This window comes from Lepidothrix coronata, unplaced genomic scaffold (assembly GCF_001604755.1).
Source record: "Lepidothrix coronata isolate B3197 unplaced genomic scaffold, Lepidothrix_coronata-1.0 Scaffold68, whole genome shotgun sequence".
In the NCBI taxonomy this organism is placed as follows: domain Eukaryota; kingdom Metazoa; phylum Chordata; class Aves; order Passeriformes; family Pipridae; genus Lepidothrix; species Lepidothrix coronata.
In genome coordinates, this window is record NW_016690248.1 from 2358515 (window position 1) to 2374094 (window position 15580).

Consider the following 15580-nt stretch of genomic DNA (forward strand, 5'->3'; position numbering starts at 1 on the left):
ATACAGACCATGCTCAGTTTAAACGTAGTGTATTCCAAAGAGCAAAGAAAAAAGCTTTTATGAAGCTAAGGTCATTTAAAGAGTGTTGTTTACACTTAAGCCTTTTGTATGGGGAAAATAAACTTCTCTGGTTGTCAGATAGCGACGCCACCACGTGTAGATTAAAAAGTGTGCAAAAAGTTGAGTTTAGATGAAAAATGTTTATAGGTGTGCATTTTGTGTAGACATAAAGCACATGAATATTTAAATTCATACTGAGAACTTCCTTTTTATGCTTTATATTGTTTACCCTTTTTCAGAATAGTTTGAATTACGTGTGTCTGGCTACCGTTAAGTATGCTCTGAATATACAAGGTAGTTTCTGATGAAAACATAAATGCTAAGCAATTTAAATGTTATGGTATCATAACATGACTCCTGACTGCAAATTCTCAAGGACCTAAAACAAGTGCATCTGATGGACTTCATTGAGTATCTCACACTGAGATGGAAAGGCCCTCATTGACAAGAATATTGTATTGCTTCTGCAATGCTAATACTGTGGACTAGGAACTAATGTGCGAGATATTTTTGTGATCCACTGCAAAAGATAATCTGTGAAATTGAGGGAAGTGACTGGGTTTACAGTTGATCCATCAAGTTTAATTTCATGGCAGGTGGAGAAGTGGAGAAAAATCCTCCTGGGCTGCTGTTTGTGAGAATGTTTTAAGGCATCTTATGCTCTTGTCTGGTTCAGTCAATTTTGTGTGTCTGTTCCATGCAGGCTGTCACGATTTGTCTTATCTGTAAGGTCATGGGCCACAAGACATTTGCATCATGAAGACCAAAGGCCTGATTCTTTCCTGGAACGTATCAGAGGGCCGGAGCTCGTAGAGGTGTCCAGTAGGCAAAGTAACATCCGCTCCTTTCTGGGTAGCCGTGAGCGGCCTGGGGCAGTAAACAGGTAAGATGTGTTTATACTTTAAATGAAGATGACTGACGTTATGGTATTTTCTTGGTAATTAGGATCTAAGTTTTATTTTAAGAAGAGGGTAAGGAGCTTAGCATGGGAAATGCTGCCTGGGAATCTTCATATAACTGAAGTATTACAGCTTTCAGCAGACTTTCTCTTTCCCCCTCAAATGCACTGTGGCAGAGATCTTGAAGTAAAGGATTCTGGTCATACTGCTTCAGGCAGAATGATTTCTCAGAACTGGAATTTTATCATAGGCAAGCTGTGCAACTTGATGTTGCTAAACTCATCTCTACTGAGGATGAATATGATTTTTATTTCAAGAATCCAGAATATTGCTAGCTATGGGTTTTCAGGACATTAATATTAATGCACATTATCTGCAAGTATTAGGAAACTTCAAACAAGCAGTTGTGTTGTTATACCTACTCAGGAATTCATCTGCTAACATTACAGAAGGCTTCTGATGCAGAAATGACAAAATCTTTTGGCTGCTGACTTCACTTATTACTACATACTCATTCTTTGGTATGAAAGACAGGTTCAGTGTTATCTTAATTTTTTTTTCCAATAGAGCAACAGAGGCTTGCAAGAGAAAACTTTATGGTTTTTGACTTGCTGGATTATTATTGCTTTGTAGACATATGATACAGTGTTTTAAGTTTAACTCCAGGTAGAAGAGGCAAAAAGGAAGTCCCAAAACAAAAGCTGACTTTCTGTTTATTATGCTTTGAAGCAGAGACTCCCATTTTTTAAATTTGTTTTTTTCTGCATAGTTAAAGATTGGTAGGTAAGCAAGTAATAAGACAATTTGTTTCAAAATCTCAGCTAGTCATTCAGATTAAAGCAAAAATCTTTGAAAGGCTGTGCATGGTACAGGTTACCTTGATTTATTGTGGTCCAGCACAGCCTTATTATCTTCACTTGATCTACTCCTTGGAAATTCAGCTCAAAAGCACGTATTGAATTAGCCAGACTATTGTCTCATTTCTCAGATGTCTGGATCTGTAGCAATTGAAAAGTAGCAACTTCAGATTTGAAGTAATTAGAGAGGACAGCATTGATCCTGGGCCAACAGACCTCTACATGAGGCTATTCAAAGTGAATTTGAGAGTATCCATCCTTGCCTTCTCAGTTTTACATTGTTGCTGCTTGACAGTAACTCCCAGTTGTTATATCCTGAAGGCTTAATTCTGCAGCAGTGGTAGGTATGCTCATTACTTATCCACAAGCCTTGACGCTGCATTCGTGAAGATGAGTTGAAAGGACTGAAGAAAGCTTAAAATAGCAGCCCCATGAGTAAAAGGCTAAAAATAGTGAGGTGCATATTGCCATGCACTGATACACCTAAGAACAAGCTTCAGGCATCAAATGTGGTCACAAATGGGTATGCGAAGCACATGGTAAAGAGAAACTGGTGCCTTGAAGCGGTTATGCAAAGAGGCTTATCACAGCAGTCAAAGTTGACCTTCCTAATCTTATCAGTGCATATGTGAGGTGCTAGTAAATTAGTCTGTCATGTCTGTGAACACGTGCATGAAATACCAACAGTCTTTACACTCTTTAATGTGTTTTATTTAACTTGCTTTCAGTCACTGGCCTTTGGCCAGATTTAATGTCAACTATAGCAACAACACCAATGAAGAGTAAGTACTGATAACTTCTAAACATCTTTCTATACTACTGGCACCTTGTCTTTTTCCCTTTCCAGCCTAGTAACATTTGTAGTTACTGTAGTTACTCCTTAGCTCTCACTAAGCCTTTCCTAGGAATATAGTTTTATTATAGAGAAAGGTCTAGTTTTCTTAGTATGAAAAACATTCTTCCTGCTCCCTGTGAACTTCTTTTTGTCTGAAGTTACCATTTCCTCTCAAGGACTGAATTTGATCAAGAATTCAGTCGCTACCTCCTGTTGTTCAGCTGGCTGATTTTACTGCATCACCAATTGATTTATTAATTCTTCAGTTTTTAAATGAGATTCATGTATTAATTTTCTAATAGTGATTTTCCTCTTTTAACATACTGGTCCGTTTTTGCAAATCAAGTGCCCCAAAAATTTCAGATTGTCAAATGAGAAGTGGATACTGGTCAAGGTACCAAGAAAACACTTCTGTGTGCATCCTTTTAAAGTGTGTTTCAGTTCAGCAGATATTGTTGTTTTAGAGAGAGTGAAAGGCACCATGTTAAGGCCGGTATTGTAACAGAAGCTCTAACAGAAGCTGTCCTTTTGTTTTGTCTGTTTTATATAATTGACAAACTATTTCACAGTGTTACACCAAAGAGAAATTTATTGAACAGTGTGATGAGCTCCTGTAATTTAAAATCACCCAACACCAATGTTTGTTTCTTGCTCAGCTGTTGGAGGACACATCTGCTCTTTAGTATCCAGCAGCAGATCTGTTCTCACGCATGATGATAGTAAATTTTTTCATTGTTTTCCAAATGAAAGCAAAAAAAAAATTAATCAAGACAGCTTCTGATTGTGTCAGAAATACTTTTAGAAAACTCTTGGGGTTTATTTTCTTGAAATAATTTTGTCATGGGCAAGTTCAAACTGTACATTTTAAATGATGCTGCAAAACCTTTGTGCACATACGTGGACAAGAAGTTTTCCTCCTCCTAGAGCAACTGTTTGGTTTTGTTTGCATAACTTTTATTGAAAAGGAAAATCTGTGTGCAGCGAACAGTGAGAGAAATGTGTAGATTTTTATTCAGACTGGTATAAAAGAAGTGCTATAAGCCTGCAGCTTAGCCTCCTAGATGGGGCCCAAAGGATTGATTAGGATGAAATACTTCTGTCTTTCTCTGTTTCTGACAATGACTCATGTACCTTGGGCAAGACTTTCATCCTTCCAATTTTTCGTCATTTTTAAATAAATACAATACCTGTCTGTCTACCTGCCCGACAGTCTGAAACATACTTGATTTTCAAAGTACTTGACACATGAGAAATGCAAATATTTGACTAATTCAAAGACTGTGACAGCATTTTTATGAGGCTGACGAAGATGTTTTCCAAGTCTAAAACTGTGGAAACACAGAATGGATGCTGCTCTGTTGGGGTCAAAAATGGCAGACACAAACAACTGTTTTATTAGTTACTGCGTTCCAGTTTCCTCAGTGGCACTGATAAAGAAAAATGAATGTCTTTTTTAAGCTTTAGGTTTTTTATTATGTTAAAGACCTAGGTGTGCCAGGTCTTGGGGGACTGTTGGTGATGCTTTTGAGTCTTTGATTATGACCAATCTTTTTGTCTGAGTGACTTCCATGGGCAGACTGCAAATAGGTGGGAGTGTGGTAAGGTGGGAGGTATGACAATAGAAAGATGCAAAGAGGCCACATAAATGGAAGAAACTCAATTATGAAAGATACCTGTAGTGGACAGATGAGTTTGTTGAAGATCTCAGGCCAGAGAAAAATAATTATTGGCATGAGATGCTGTGTAAAATAATATTTTTTCACTTTTTAAAAATAAACCATAAACATAGGAGGGAGCTGGAATGGTCAAAATATTCCCTCCAAAGTCCACCACCAACAAGACTTTTTGATTGATTCTCTATCTCAACCTACTTTTCCCTGCATAACAAGATCCACAAATGTATAGCCCTACCCTTTGCAAATTCTGTTTACTTATAACTTTTGGTAAGAATGACAGACATTTGAAATCTTGAGGAGCTACATTGATGTTGATAACAGCACCTGTGAATTGCCTTTAAGATCAGACACCATTTATAGTAATCTGCAGTGAAATCCTGACATGTTTTTTAAACAGGAAGGAGTTTTGGGGTCAGATTTGAAAATGAAGCCATAAAGTTCAGGGCAGTCAGTGAGCAGAGAAACAGATACTTGAGCAGCAGTTCCCACTGCTGTGTAAGAAGCAGCCTTGGTAAATGAAAAGCTGTTTCTTTGATTTGAGATGCATGCATAAATAGAAGATCAGTCAAGCTAAAGGTTCTTTTTTCCTCCAGTCGTACTCCCTTGCAGTGTATAATTTTTAAAGTTTCAGTGGTGTTGGTCAGCTTGGTAGATATTTCCCTGGATGTGGCGAAGTGTAGGATCTCAGCATTTTTTTGCCAAACGAGCCTGGGCTTTCCAAATCACACTGTGTTGCTCCATCACTATGGAAATGTCTAAGGGTAAGAATTAGAACAGCTGCTCATTGCTAACAGGTGAAAGCTGCTACTATCTTAAAATTGGTGACTGTTGTCTTCTCCTTTGGAGTGCTTCTTTCTCCCTGTAACAAGCACAGTCCTCGACATGACTGCCATTCACAGACTAGACCTTTCTGATGTGAGCGGTATGAGCAGGTATGCGTGAAAAGCACAAGTCCTGTTTTTCACCTGTTATTCCATACTCTGCCTTTGCTGTGGGATGTGGCTCTCATTGAACTAATGTATCCTTTCTTGACACTGGTGCAAACGGAGACTCAGACCCAGTCTCGGCAGTTCAGAGAACATGAAGCTCCCATGGGAGCTAGAGTCCCTGGCTTTCATCCAAACCAGACATTATCTGTGGGGAGTTATGTTTAAATATGCATTATCCACATATACTGTAGTGTCAGGAACAGTTTTAGGCTTTTCTGTCTAATGGGGACACTTTCTTCTTCAAGGACTAGACAAATTTCAAATAAAAAGAAGGAGATCTCAGGCAATGCATTACATGATTCTTGACCAAGGCATGTAAAAAATTTAGCTTTAAGATTATGTATTGGCAGAATCTTAAGAGAGATGTTAACTTTCTGCAGTTTATAAAGGATTTGTGGACCTATCTGCTATAAGTTAACATAGATCTGACTTGCCCCATTCTTAGGTTTGTCTGAACAGAAGAGTCTTGAACTGTCTTTATATCTGGCTTATCACATTCTAATGAGCTTGAACAGTATGAAAATCCATGTTTGGAGTTAAATTTTGAAGCCTGAGTCAGTGCTGGATACTTTGAAATGTTAGAATATATCATGTTAAAATGGTCCCTATTTTAATTTATTGAATGGAAAATGATCAATTAACTTGGAGACTATCATGATTCCATCAAGTCTAGGCAAAATTCCCATTGATTTTAGGAAAGGTTGGAACTTCATGCTTAATGCTCAGCCTTTGAATACTGTGGCAATGGAAAATGGGCAGAGCAATTTGAGCATAGCTCCTCTGACCAACCACAGACACTTGCATCTGAGCAGGGCAACCCGTTCTTCTATTACAGTTGATGGAAAGCAAAGAAATCCTTTTGGAGCACAGGTCATCTTGTGGACTCATGGACTATGCCACATCGAATATCTCATAGATATAGTAGATCTCTATCTCTTACATGCAACTAAAATAGGATGGCTTAATCATGTTGACTGTAAAGCATTTGTAAAATGACTACTGTATAGTTAAGTGAGACACACTTCTCTACATTTGCTGATTTTGTTCAGATATTGTCTGGAATTCTTCAAGGCAATTGTTAAAACCAAAGGTAATTAATTAGTTATAACTTTGCTGATTTCAAAGAACCATGAGAGGAAATTGAGCATCATTTTGTTTAATTACTATTAAAGCTTCAGACAGTCACAGTGAGGTTTTAGCTATGCAAAGAATGTTGACAGTTTGTTAAGCCATTTCAAGTTTTGTCATCATTTGATAGATTTCTTTTTAAATGTCTGGGTTCTAAAGAATGAAACAAATTGAGAGCGTTTACTTAAAATCATCCTGGTACACTGATGTCTGAAAAGGTCGAGAAAGTGTGGGTGACTAATGCAGAGAATCAGCCAGCTGGTTACCTGACGTGAGAGTGTGGTGCTGCCAGGGTGAGAGGTCTCCGCTGGATCCCTGTCCTACTCTGTCTGGAGAGTAGTCTAGTTTCCTCTGCCTCAACATCCACCCTCTCCCTAAACTGCTTCAATATTGGTAATATTGCTAAGCTTTGCATTGTGTTGTACAGCAAAAAGGAAGAAAAGAAAGAGGTTAAAGAGGAGAAAAAAGAGGAGAAAAAAGAGGAAAAGAAAGAGGAAAAGAAAGAGGAAAAGAAAGATGACAAAAAAGATGACAAAAAAGATGATAAAAAAAAGGAAGAGTAAGTATAAAGAACAAATATGTGCTTGTGACATACCTCCCTGCACTACAAAACATGGTATGGCATTTCATCATAACACTTTCACTATTACTGTGGACTGCAGAACCTTAGCCTGTCAAGTCTTTAATACATTTTCCACTTTGGAAAGGTTTCAGCTGCTTGGCAGAGTTGTTGCATCTTGAAGACCTATGTTTAGACCTGTGTCACGATCAGCTTCCTATGGCAGTAAAAGGGAATTGAGCTGCCTTTGGTCACTTTGATTTGAAGATCACTTTTTTACTATAAGGACATTTTAGGACAGCAGCCTGCTTTGCAGAGCTGCACAGACTTTTCATTGTTCCAAAATGACTCAGAGTCCATAACGACTCAGAGCAGATGAACCAAAACTCTGGTTCATCTTACCAAGAATCTTACATGTAGAAAATTAAAGATTTGCTAGTAAGTTTAGTTATTTCACTGACTAGTATATTTAATTACTTAGTATGGTGCAGTTGATGGCTAGTGATCACTGAAGTTTGCTTCTGTTTGTTAGGGGATGATGTATTTCTGCAACAAAATGAGATCATTTGAATGCTTTGCTCTTGCTTTGTCACCCTAAAGCTGACACATAGTACAATTTAGTATTAGCAGTTATTAAAAGCAACAATGGAAGCAGATGAAAAAAGAGAATGCATTTGGTTGGACTTCACAGTTAAGGAGTATGTTACAGTAATATACTGTAAATTTATATGTATGTGTGTATATAGTGGCATATTCTATGTAGTCATGGGGACATGTAGTTAGGAATCATTTCCAAAAGGAATCTGCTTGATCTCAAGACCTTTTTCAGTGGGGGGCTTATACATAAAGGCTATGGGTTTCAGCTTGGATGATGTGAACGTCCGGGTTTTTCTTCCCACTCTTACTTACTTTTTCCAAAGTCGGGTCAAACAAAGAAATAGAGCTTGTCAGATGGGATGCAGCTAATGCTTGGTATCCGATCTGGGCTGCCTGCATGGATACTTTCTCTTCTCAGGCAGCTGTGAGTTCCTCACAAGATGAGCAGCCTCCAGAAGAGGGAGATCCAGCAGGTTGCTTGTTTACATTTCCAGTGTAAACCTGCATGTTTTCCTTTCCAGGCCAAAAAAAGAGATCTTTGTGATAGATCCTTCAAGCAATCTGTACTACAACTGGCTGACCATAATTGCTGCACCCGTGTTCTATAACTGGTGTATGCTAGTGTGCAGGTATGGATTTCAGTTAATAATAATTCTATGTTTCAATCATTATGTTTCCCATGTAAATCACCCCCTCACCTCCCTGCAGTATCTTTTGGGTGGCTTACTTAGAAGATTTACCATTCATATACCCTTAGGGATATATGGTATGTCTACCACTGGGAATAGATGGCCAGTGTTTCTTTTTTTATCTTTTAGTCTAAAAACAGGTGGTTGTAACTTGCAATAAGTGTCCTCGTGAGCACTGATGTGGCCTTTGTGTGCCACCTGCTGGCTGGCGGCTGAGGTGTGTTCTGGCCACTGCCAGGGATGAGGGCTTCTCATCTCACAGGAGAGAACAGAAGGGAGCGGTGGGGGCAGTGGTGGGGCGTCTTAAATTAATATAAGGCATCTCTAGAGACGAGGACGGCTTGCAACTGAGAAACAAACCTTTTATTTGGGCACTGTCCTAATGGAGATGTGTAGCCCACGAAACCCGATGCATTTTTAATGGGATATGTTTAGGGATATGTTTAATCCTCCGTAAGTGCACTTGCGTGGCATGTATGTGTTTGAGTTTTGTTCCTGGCCTGAACACCTTTGAATTCTGAAAGATCTTAGTATCTGTTCAGACATGGCTCTAGCCATGGAGATATGGTTCCTGTAATTTTTCAGTTCTAACAATGTGTGCTAACATGCTGCTAGGACACATACTGCAAATACTCTGTGCAGTTGGTGTAATTTTTTTTTTTTTTAATCTTTGTTTCTTTAGAGCCTGCTTTGATGAGCTACAAATGGACCATGTTAAAATGTGGCTGTTCCTGGATTATTGCTCTGATATCATCTATTTTTTTGACATGTTTGTCAGATTCAGAACAGGTGAGTCTTTCTGGGATTTTGGGTGTTTTCAAATACTACATGTATATAAAGGCTGGAAACAGAAATTTCCCTGTGAGGTCTGACCAGTGTAATATCCTGTCTCTGGCAGACCCCAACAGTGGAGGCTTTGGAAAGATGAAGTGGCTGAGCAGTTTGGATTTTTTTTAAGGCTGAACATTCCAGCACTTGTTCTTCATTTGTCTCTAAATTCAGTTCTATCAGTGCTGAATAGGCATGCCAGAAGCTGACTGAATAGGCACTGTAAGAGGCTGTGTGGGGAAGGGACAATAGGGCATTTTGGGCAAGAAATGAACTGTACCACACAAGTGCTGTTTTCTTAACCAAGTTGTGCAGCATCCTGGTCAGAAGTGTCAGCTGAATTGCTCAAGCGCAAGAGCCTGGCACCAATGTCAGCCTTCAGTCTGTGGTCTTCTGCCTGGAACCAGCAGTGCCTCCCACTGTATTTTCTGCAGCCTCTGTGAGGTCCTGGCCAGATCTGCCACTGCCTGGTGCTAGTTAGGGTTAACCCAGGCCCCTTTGTTTAGGTCTTTCCTTCCTGGAGGAAGTGCGAACTTAAAGGGTCTGTGAGGACTGTGCCATGTCATGCTAAGTGGTTCTCTTCAGCTTCCCATTCGTGGTTCTGTAATTCTGGCAGGCTGAGAAGATTTCCTATTTGAGCATGCCCAGCTGATACAGATTCTAACCTTACAGGGATATCTGGTTTTAGCTAAATGAGGTCATAATATAGGCCTAAGCAAGGACATACAGTGATCCATAACATTAAATTGCTGTAGTACTCCTTGGTACACTTTGATGCTTGCACTTTGGTCCACTCAGGCAGTGCCTGGGCACGATAGGAGGACAGCAGGGGGTGGGTTGTTGTTCATGGTGTTGTTGTTGGAGCTGCCTGAAAGAACTTACATGTGAATATAAGCTGTCATGGTAGCTGGTCTCAGAGCCAGGAAGCGTTTCCTGTCTTGTTCTATTGACTGGTACAGACAAAGCCTCAAAATGCCTTGAAAGGGTCCAAACCCACACTGATCATTAAAACGAGAGTCCTTTTAAATCTTTCATTTTAACATGTTATCTATTTATCTATTTTTATTTATTTATTTATTTATTTATTTAAAACTGTACTGACAGCTTGACAATAATTATGGCTTGTGAAAAGTTATAAACATAATTACAAGACAGAGGCTAAAAATGCTGTCATGTGGGAAGCACACAACTCATGGCAAGCCAAATTCTTAAACTTAGCAAGTACCTTGTTCAAAAGGAAAGTAAATTTCAGATACCAGCCTAAATCACAAGACTGCTGTATTTGGGGCAGGGGGAGGGGGGCTTCATCTTCCTTGTGTAGTTAGAATGCCAACTGTGCCAACTAAATTTACCTTCTGCAGTTATATCTGTTATTGTAATGGGAAAGAATCGAGCAGAAATTGGGCATCTCCAGGCAGTACAAGTTATAAATTTCCATGGGCTACCCTGATAATTATATGTCTTAAAGCGTGGTTAGGTTGAATTTGCGGGTGTGGATTGGAACCGCAGAATCACAGCAGTGATCTCCTGAACACTTCAGTGCAGGTGTCTGCTGCAGTTTCATGCACTCCAATAAAGAATTCACTTCTTTTAGGTGCCAAAATCTTTCTCATAACAACCCCTCCTGGCTCTGCCTTTCCCTGCTGCCTTTTTCTCTAAGTCTGCAGGGTCCATCTGCCCTGGGGACAGAGGTCCTGGAAGCCTTTGGGGAAGAGTCTGACTTCTTGCTGTCTGAGGGCAGGGCCTGGCTTTGAACTGGGATCTAGGTAGCCCCATGAATACTCTAATCCCCATCAGCTTCTCTGTGGGGCATTTCTGTCTAACTGCAGGGCCAGTTTCACTGTATTTCACCTATTTGGTGACTATGCACTGTGAAACAGAAAAGATTCATGTCTCAGCAGCTGGTTGTGTTTAGCATACTCTATGTTTTGATGTTTTCAAAAGGTTTTACTGTAAGACTTCAGTTCCATGAGGGGACAAAGAGAGCTGAGGGGGTTTATCTCCCTTCAGGAGGAAGGCATTTTCAAAGTTATTTTTCATAACTTTGAGTTAGAAATTCATCTGCCTGGCCAACTTTTCTGTTTAGTTGCATAACTGTTAGTAAGGGCATATCTGACCAGCCTTTTCAGCAGTTTTCTGGGATGTAACACATTAACGGCACAGGAAATACTTCCATTTGTAGGCACCATCAGTTTGCAGATATCCAAAGCCAGATGCACACATGAGGCATCTCTACAGATCTACCATACATTCCAGAAATATAGCTGTGCTGTGTAGGGCACAAAGAAATGAAGCTTGGTCTTCCTCAGCAGATGCTTCCCTGAAAAAGCTGTAGGTTGCTTGTAGATTGCTAAGGGATTAGTAAAATGTGAAAATCCCTCACATACGGGGAATATTTTGGTTTTTTCTCAGTGGACTTTTCCTCCTGAGTGGCCCAGTGGGCAGACAGTTGGATATCTCCACTCGCAATTGCAGCAAGTATTTTGCAGTGCATAGGCTGTTCCTTGTGGAAAATTTTCAATGCCTTGAGCTTTCAGAGTTACCAAAGAGCACTGTGGCTGTACTGTCTGCAGTAAAGGTCTCTAACTAAGTTTATATCTCCTTGTAATCTTTTTAAATCTAATATTTCAAAATAATTTGAATGAATATCAAAGTGCAAAATTCTAGCTCTCTCACTGGAAACACTAAAAAGTGCAAACCAAGGAAAATCCCGTCAGTTTTACGTTGGACACAAGAGGAAAAGCATGGCTCAGGGAGCAGGTCAATGGGTATCTATATTGTTTGGAAAAAAGTTTCCAACGATCCATTATACCTACTTATTCTTGGTATTTATTTAAAAATATTTCTCTCTGATTTTATACACAATTGCTTAACACTTGCATAACTTTATTTATGACTCATGCCAATGATTCATAAAAAATGAGACATTTGAATCTCCCGTCTCCTTTTGCAAAGATACTTAGAGGAAAAAAATACAGCTGTCCCAGAATAGAGTAGAAAACTTCAGAGAGAACTGTGGTAATAATAGAGTCATTATCCTTAATCATTATATATCAGCTTTGAAACTTGATTGAAATATTTAAATTTTTAGTTAAATGACCTCATAATATATGAATGTCTGTATACATAACAGTAAAAATTTTAACGTTCTCAGCTATCTGAAATGTAAGTCACTCAGTACTGTTGATGGTATTTTTATTCTAACAAGTAAAATCTGTATTTTTGTTCTTTGAAGGCTTCCTTGAACAAGGCTTGCTAGTTAAGGATGAAAAGAAATTACGAGAACATTATACCAAAACGTTGCAGTTCAAACTGGATGTGCTGTCTCTTCTGCCAACAGACCTCGCTTATTTGAAGCTTGGTTTGAACTACCCTGAACTACGATTTAACCGCTTGCTGAGGATTGCTCGGCTGTTTGAGTTTTTTGACCGTACTGAGACCAGGACAAATTATCCAAACATGTTTCGTATTGGAAATCTTGTGTTATACATCCTTATCATCATCCACTGGAATGCGTGTATATACTTTGCGATTTCGAAGGTCATTGGATTTGGAACCGACACTTGGGTCTATCCCAACATTTCTATTCCAGAGTATGCGCGCCTGTCTAGGAAGTACATTTACAGTCTGTACTGGTCGACGCTCACACTGACGACCATTGGAGAAACACCTCCCCCGGTGAAAGACGAAGAGTATCTCTTTGTGGTCATTGACTTCCTGGTGGGTGTGCTGATCTTTGCTACCATTGTTGGTAACGTCGGCTCCATGATTTCTAACATGAATGCTTCCAGGGCTGAGTTCCAGGCCAAAGTGGATTCTATTAAACAGTACATGCAATTCCGAAAAGTGACTAAGGATTTGGAAGCCAGGGTTATTAAGTGGTTTGATTACCTCTGGACCAACAAGAAAACAGTGGATGAGAAGGAAGTTCTCAAAAATCTGCCTGACAAGTTGAAGGCTGAAATTGCCATCAATGTCCATTTGGACACGCTGAAGAAAGTGCGTATATTCCAGGATTGTGAAGCTGGACTTCTCATTGAGCTGGTACTGAAACTGAAACCTACCGTCTTCAGTCCTGGGGACTACATTTGTAAAAAAGGAGATATTGGAAGAGAAATGTACATTATTAAAGAGGGAAAATTGGCTGTGGTGGCAGATGATGGCATAACCCAATTTGTAGTCCTAAGTGATGGCAGCTACTTTGGTGAAATCAGCATCTTAAACATCAAAGGTAGCAAATCTGGCAATAGGAGGACAGCCAACATTAGGAGTATTGGTTATTCTGATTTGTTCTGCTTGTCTAAAGATGATTTAATGGAAGCCCTCACAGAGTATCCAGAAGCCAAAAAGGCTCTGGAAGAGAAAGGGCGTCAAATTCTGATGAAAGACAATTTAATAGATGAGGAGGCAGCAAAAGCAGGAGCTGACCCAAAAGACTTGGAAGAAAAAGTAGGAAGACTTGAAACAGCTCTGGATACGCTGCAGACTAGGTTTGCGAGGCTCATGGCAGAATACACCGCATCTCAACAAAAGGTGAAGCAGAGACTTTCCAGAGTAGAAACCCGAGTGAAAAAATATGGTAGTGGCAGCTTATCAGTTGCAGAAGCAGAGGCTGAAAAACCTGAGGAGAAAAAGCAGTAATGGAGCATTTATATTTCCTCATTTATTCGAGAAAGTTGAAGCACTGAAAGCCATAAATGTATGTAAATATGTGTGTGCATACATAGACATGATTATTTTTATATGAACTCAAGAGAATGGTTTTTAGCACTTTTAACTGAAGCAGTATTTCTTTGCAAATAGACCACTGTCACCATCTTCTTAGGGGGAAATTTGGACTGGCATTTGGGTACTTTTTTGTACTGGGAGTGGGTTTCTTACAAGTTATGCTCAGAATGTCTGTTTTGTTTGGTACCTGTAGGCCTTGACACACTGTCTCTTCCCATACATCTTGTGTTAAGAAGGCATTGTACTTGAAGTAGAAGGAATTGGTTTTTTTCTTTTTTAAGGGCTTAAAAATATTTATAGGGTACCCGCTGTACTTTGCTACCTTAGTAGCTGATTAAATGCATGGACAGAATCCGGGTTTCTCAAAATCTTTGTTCTTTCGCAGTGTAGAGTCTGTGCAAACAGTTGTCTGACAGCAAAGCAGCATCACTTACCTGGCCATTGCAGTGCAGCCCTGCACGGGTATGAAACAGCCATGCATCTGGATGTGTTAGTCTAATTCTTTCTACTGAGCTGGGCTCTGCACAAAGGACCATGCTGAGAGAGTAGCAGTGCTTATTCATGTCCTTTCTGGCATGGTCTGTGACGGCCTTTGCTGCTCTGCAACTGCTTCACTAGGGGACAGATTGTGAAATCCCCCCTTTTGTTTTTCTTAGCACAGTTCCATCCCCACTGGTAAAACATTCACTTGGAAGGGAGTCCCCAAAAGCTCACTGGCGGAAGGCAGCTGGGGCAGTATGGCTTCACCAAACCTGGGAAGAGAAAAGAGGGCCCTGGTGCATGCAGTTCCTGTATGTGGGATGTTGAGTGAATTCCCTGTCAGCAAGCGAGCAGTCCCAGAGGGAGGCTATGGAGAAACTGTGTGGGCTGGCAGCATAGGCTGTCCCTGCCTGCCAGCCAGCTTTCTCCCACAACAGGGTTTCTGTGAGGCAGGGAACAAGCACCATGTTGCAAAGTCATTCCAGTCACTAGGCCTATGTTTTCTTCCTTTTTAAGAACAGGTGCCTACTCCACCTCTCTTTCCTATTTACTGCCATCCTTTCTCCAAAGTAGTTGTCACACTACCACCTTTCTGTTGGTTAGGGAGAATGCAGGCCACATTTGGTCAGGTTGTGTTGGTTGATTTTCTGCTTGCTGCAGAGTAGTTGTCTGGCTCTGAGTTGAATACACGTCTGGTCCACTCAGCCTTTTGTGATATTCAGGTTGGCACTGAGGTTTCTTGCTCTGTCACATTGCAACCTCAGGATTTGCATCCTGCACACCCCCCCTCTTAGCTTTCTCCACACTCCTGCTCCCAGTTTGTTTCTAGGCCTCTCTCCCTCCCATTGAGGGGATTTTTTTTTGGTATTCTCCTGCTGGGAAGATACTAGCTTTCATTTTTTGCTGTACAGTATTTTTCTGTCATGTAACTTTCCCTATGTTACTATCCTCCCTTACCGCACTGCTTTTTGAAAAGTATGGAGTAGCACAGCCTGTTCAGCACCCATGGCACAGGAGCTGGATTCTCCAATGGCATTAGGTATTACCATGGGCACTGCTCTGACTTTTCAATTGTCCTCAGTCCTGACTGAGGAGCCCTAACAGCATGTGGGATTGATGGCATGTGGGAGAACTGGTGAGAAATCCACTGAGGGTGGTTTAACTGCATGGTAGAGGAATAAAAAGGGGTGGTTTTGCTAAACTGAATACAACTGCTCAGAGTACGCACTTATCTCTGGGCAAGCAGCTGTCCCCT

General features: G+C 40.3%; 1 protein-coding gene across 2 annotated transcripts in view; it reads left to right on the top strand.

Annotated features, from left to right (window-relative positions):
* The window catches only part of CNGA3 (cyclic nucleotide gated channel alpha 3), a 28574-nt gene extending 13788 nt beyond the window's left edge, over positions 1–14786 (top strand). Inside the window, exons 4-9 of one of the 2 annotated variants that reach the window (XM_017818398.1) lie at positions 764–943; positions 2545–2598; positions 6872–7003; positions 8122–8229; positions 8972–9078; positions 12353–14786. In XM_017818398.1, the coding sequence (XP_017673887.1) occupies positions 764–943; positions 2545–2598; positions 6872–7003; positions 8122–8229; positions 8972–9078; positions 12353–13758 (1987 nt within the window). In that variant the 3' untranslated portion in view covers positions 13759–14786. The remainder of the gene's footprint in view (positions 1–763; positions 944–2544; positions 2599–6871; positions 7004–8121; positions 8230–8971; positions 9079–12352) is intronic. The other variant, XM_017818397.1, reaches the window with a different exon arrangement.
* Positions 14787–15580: the final 794 nt, after the last annotated feature.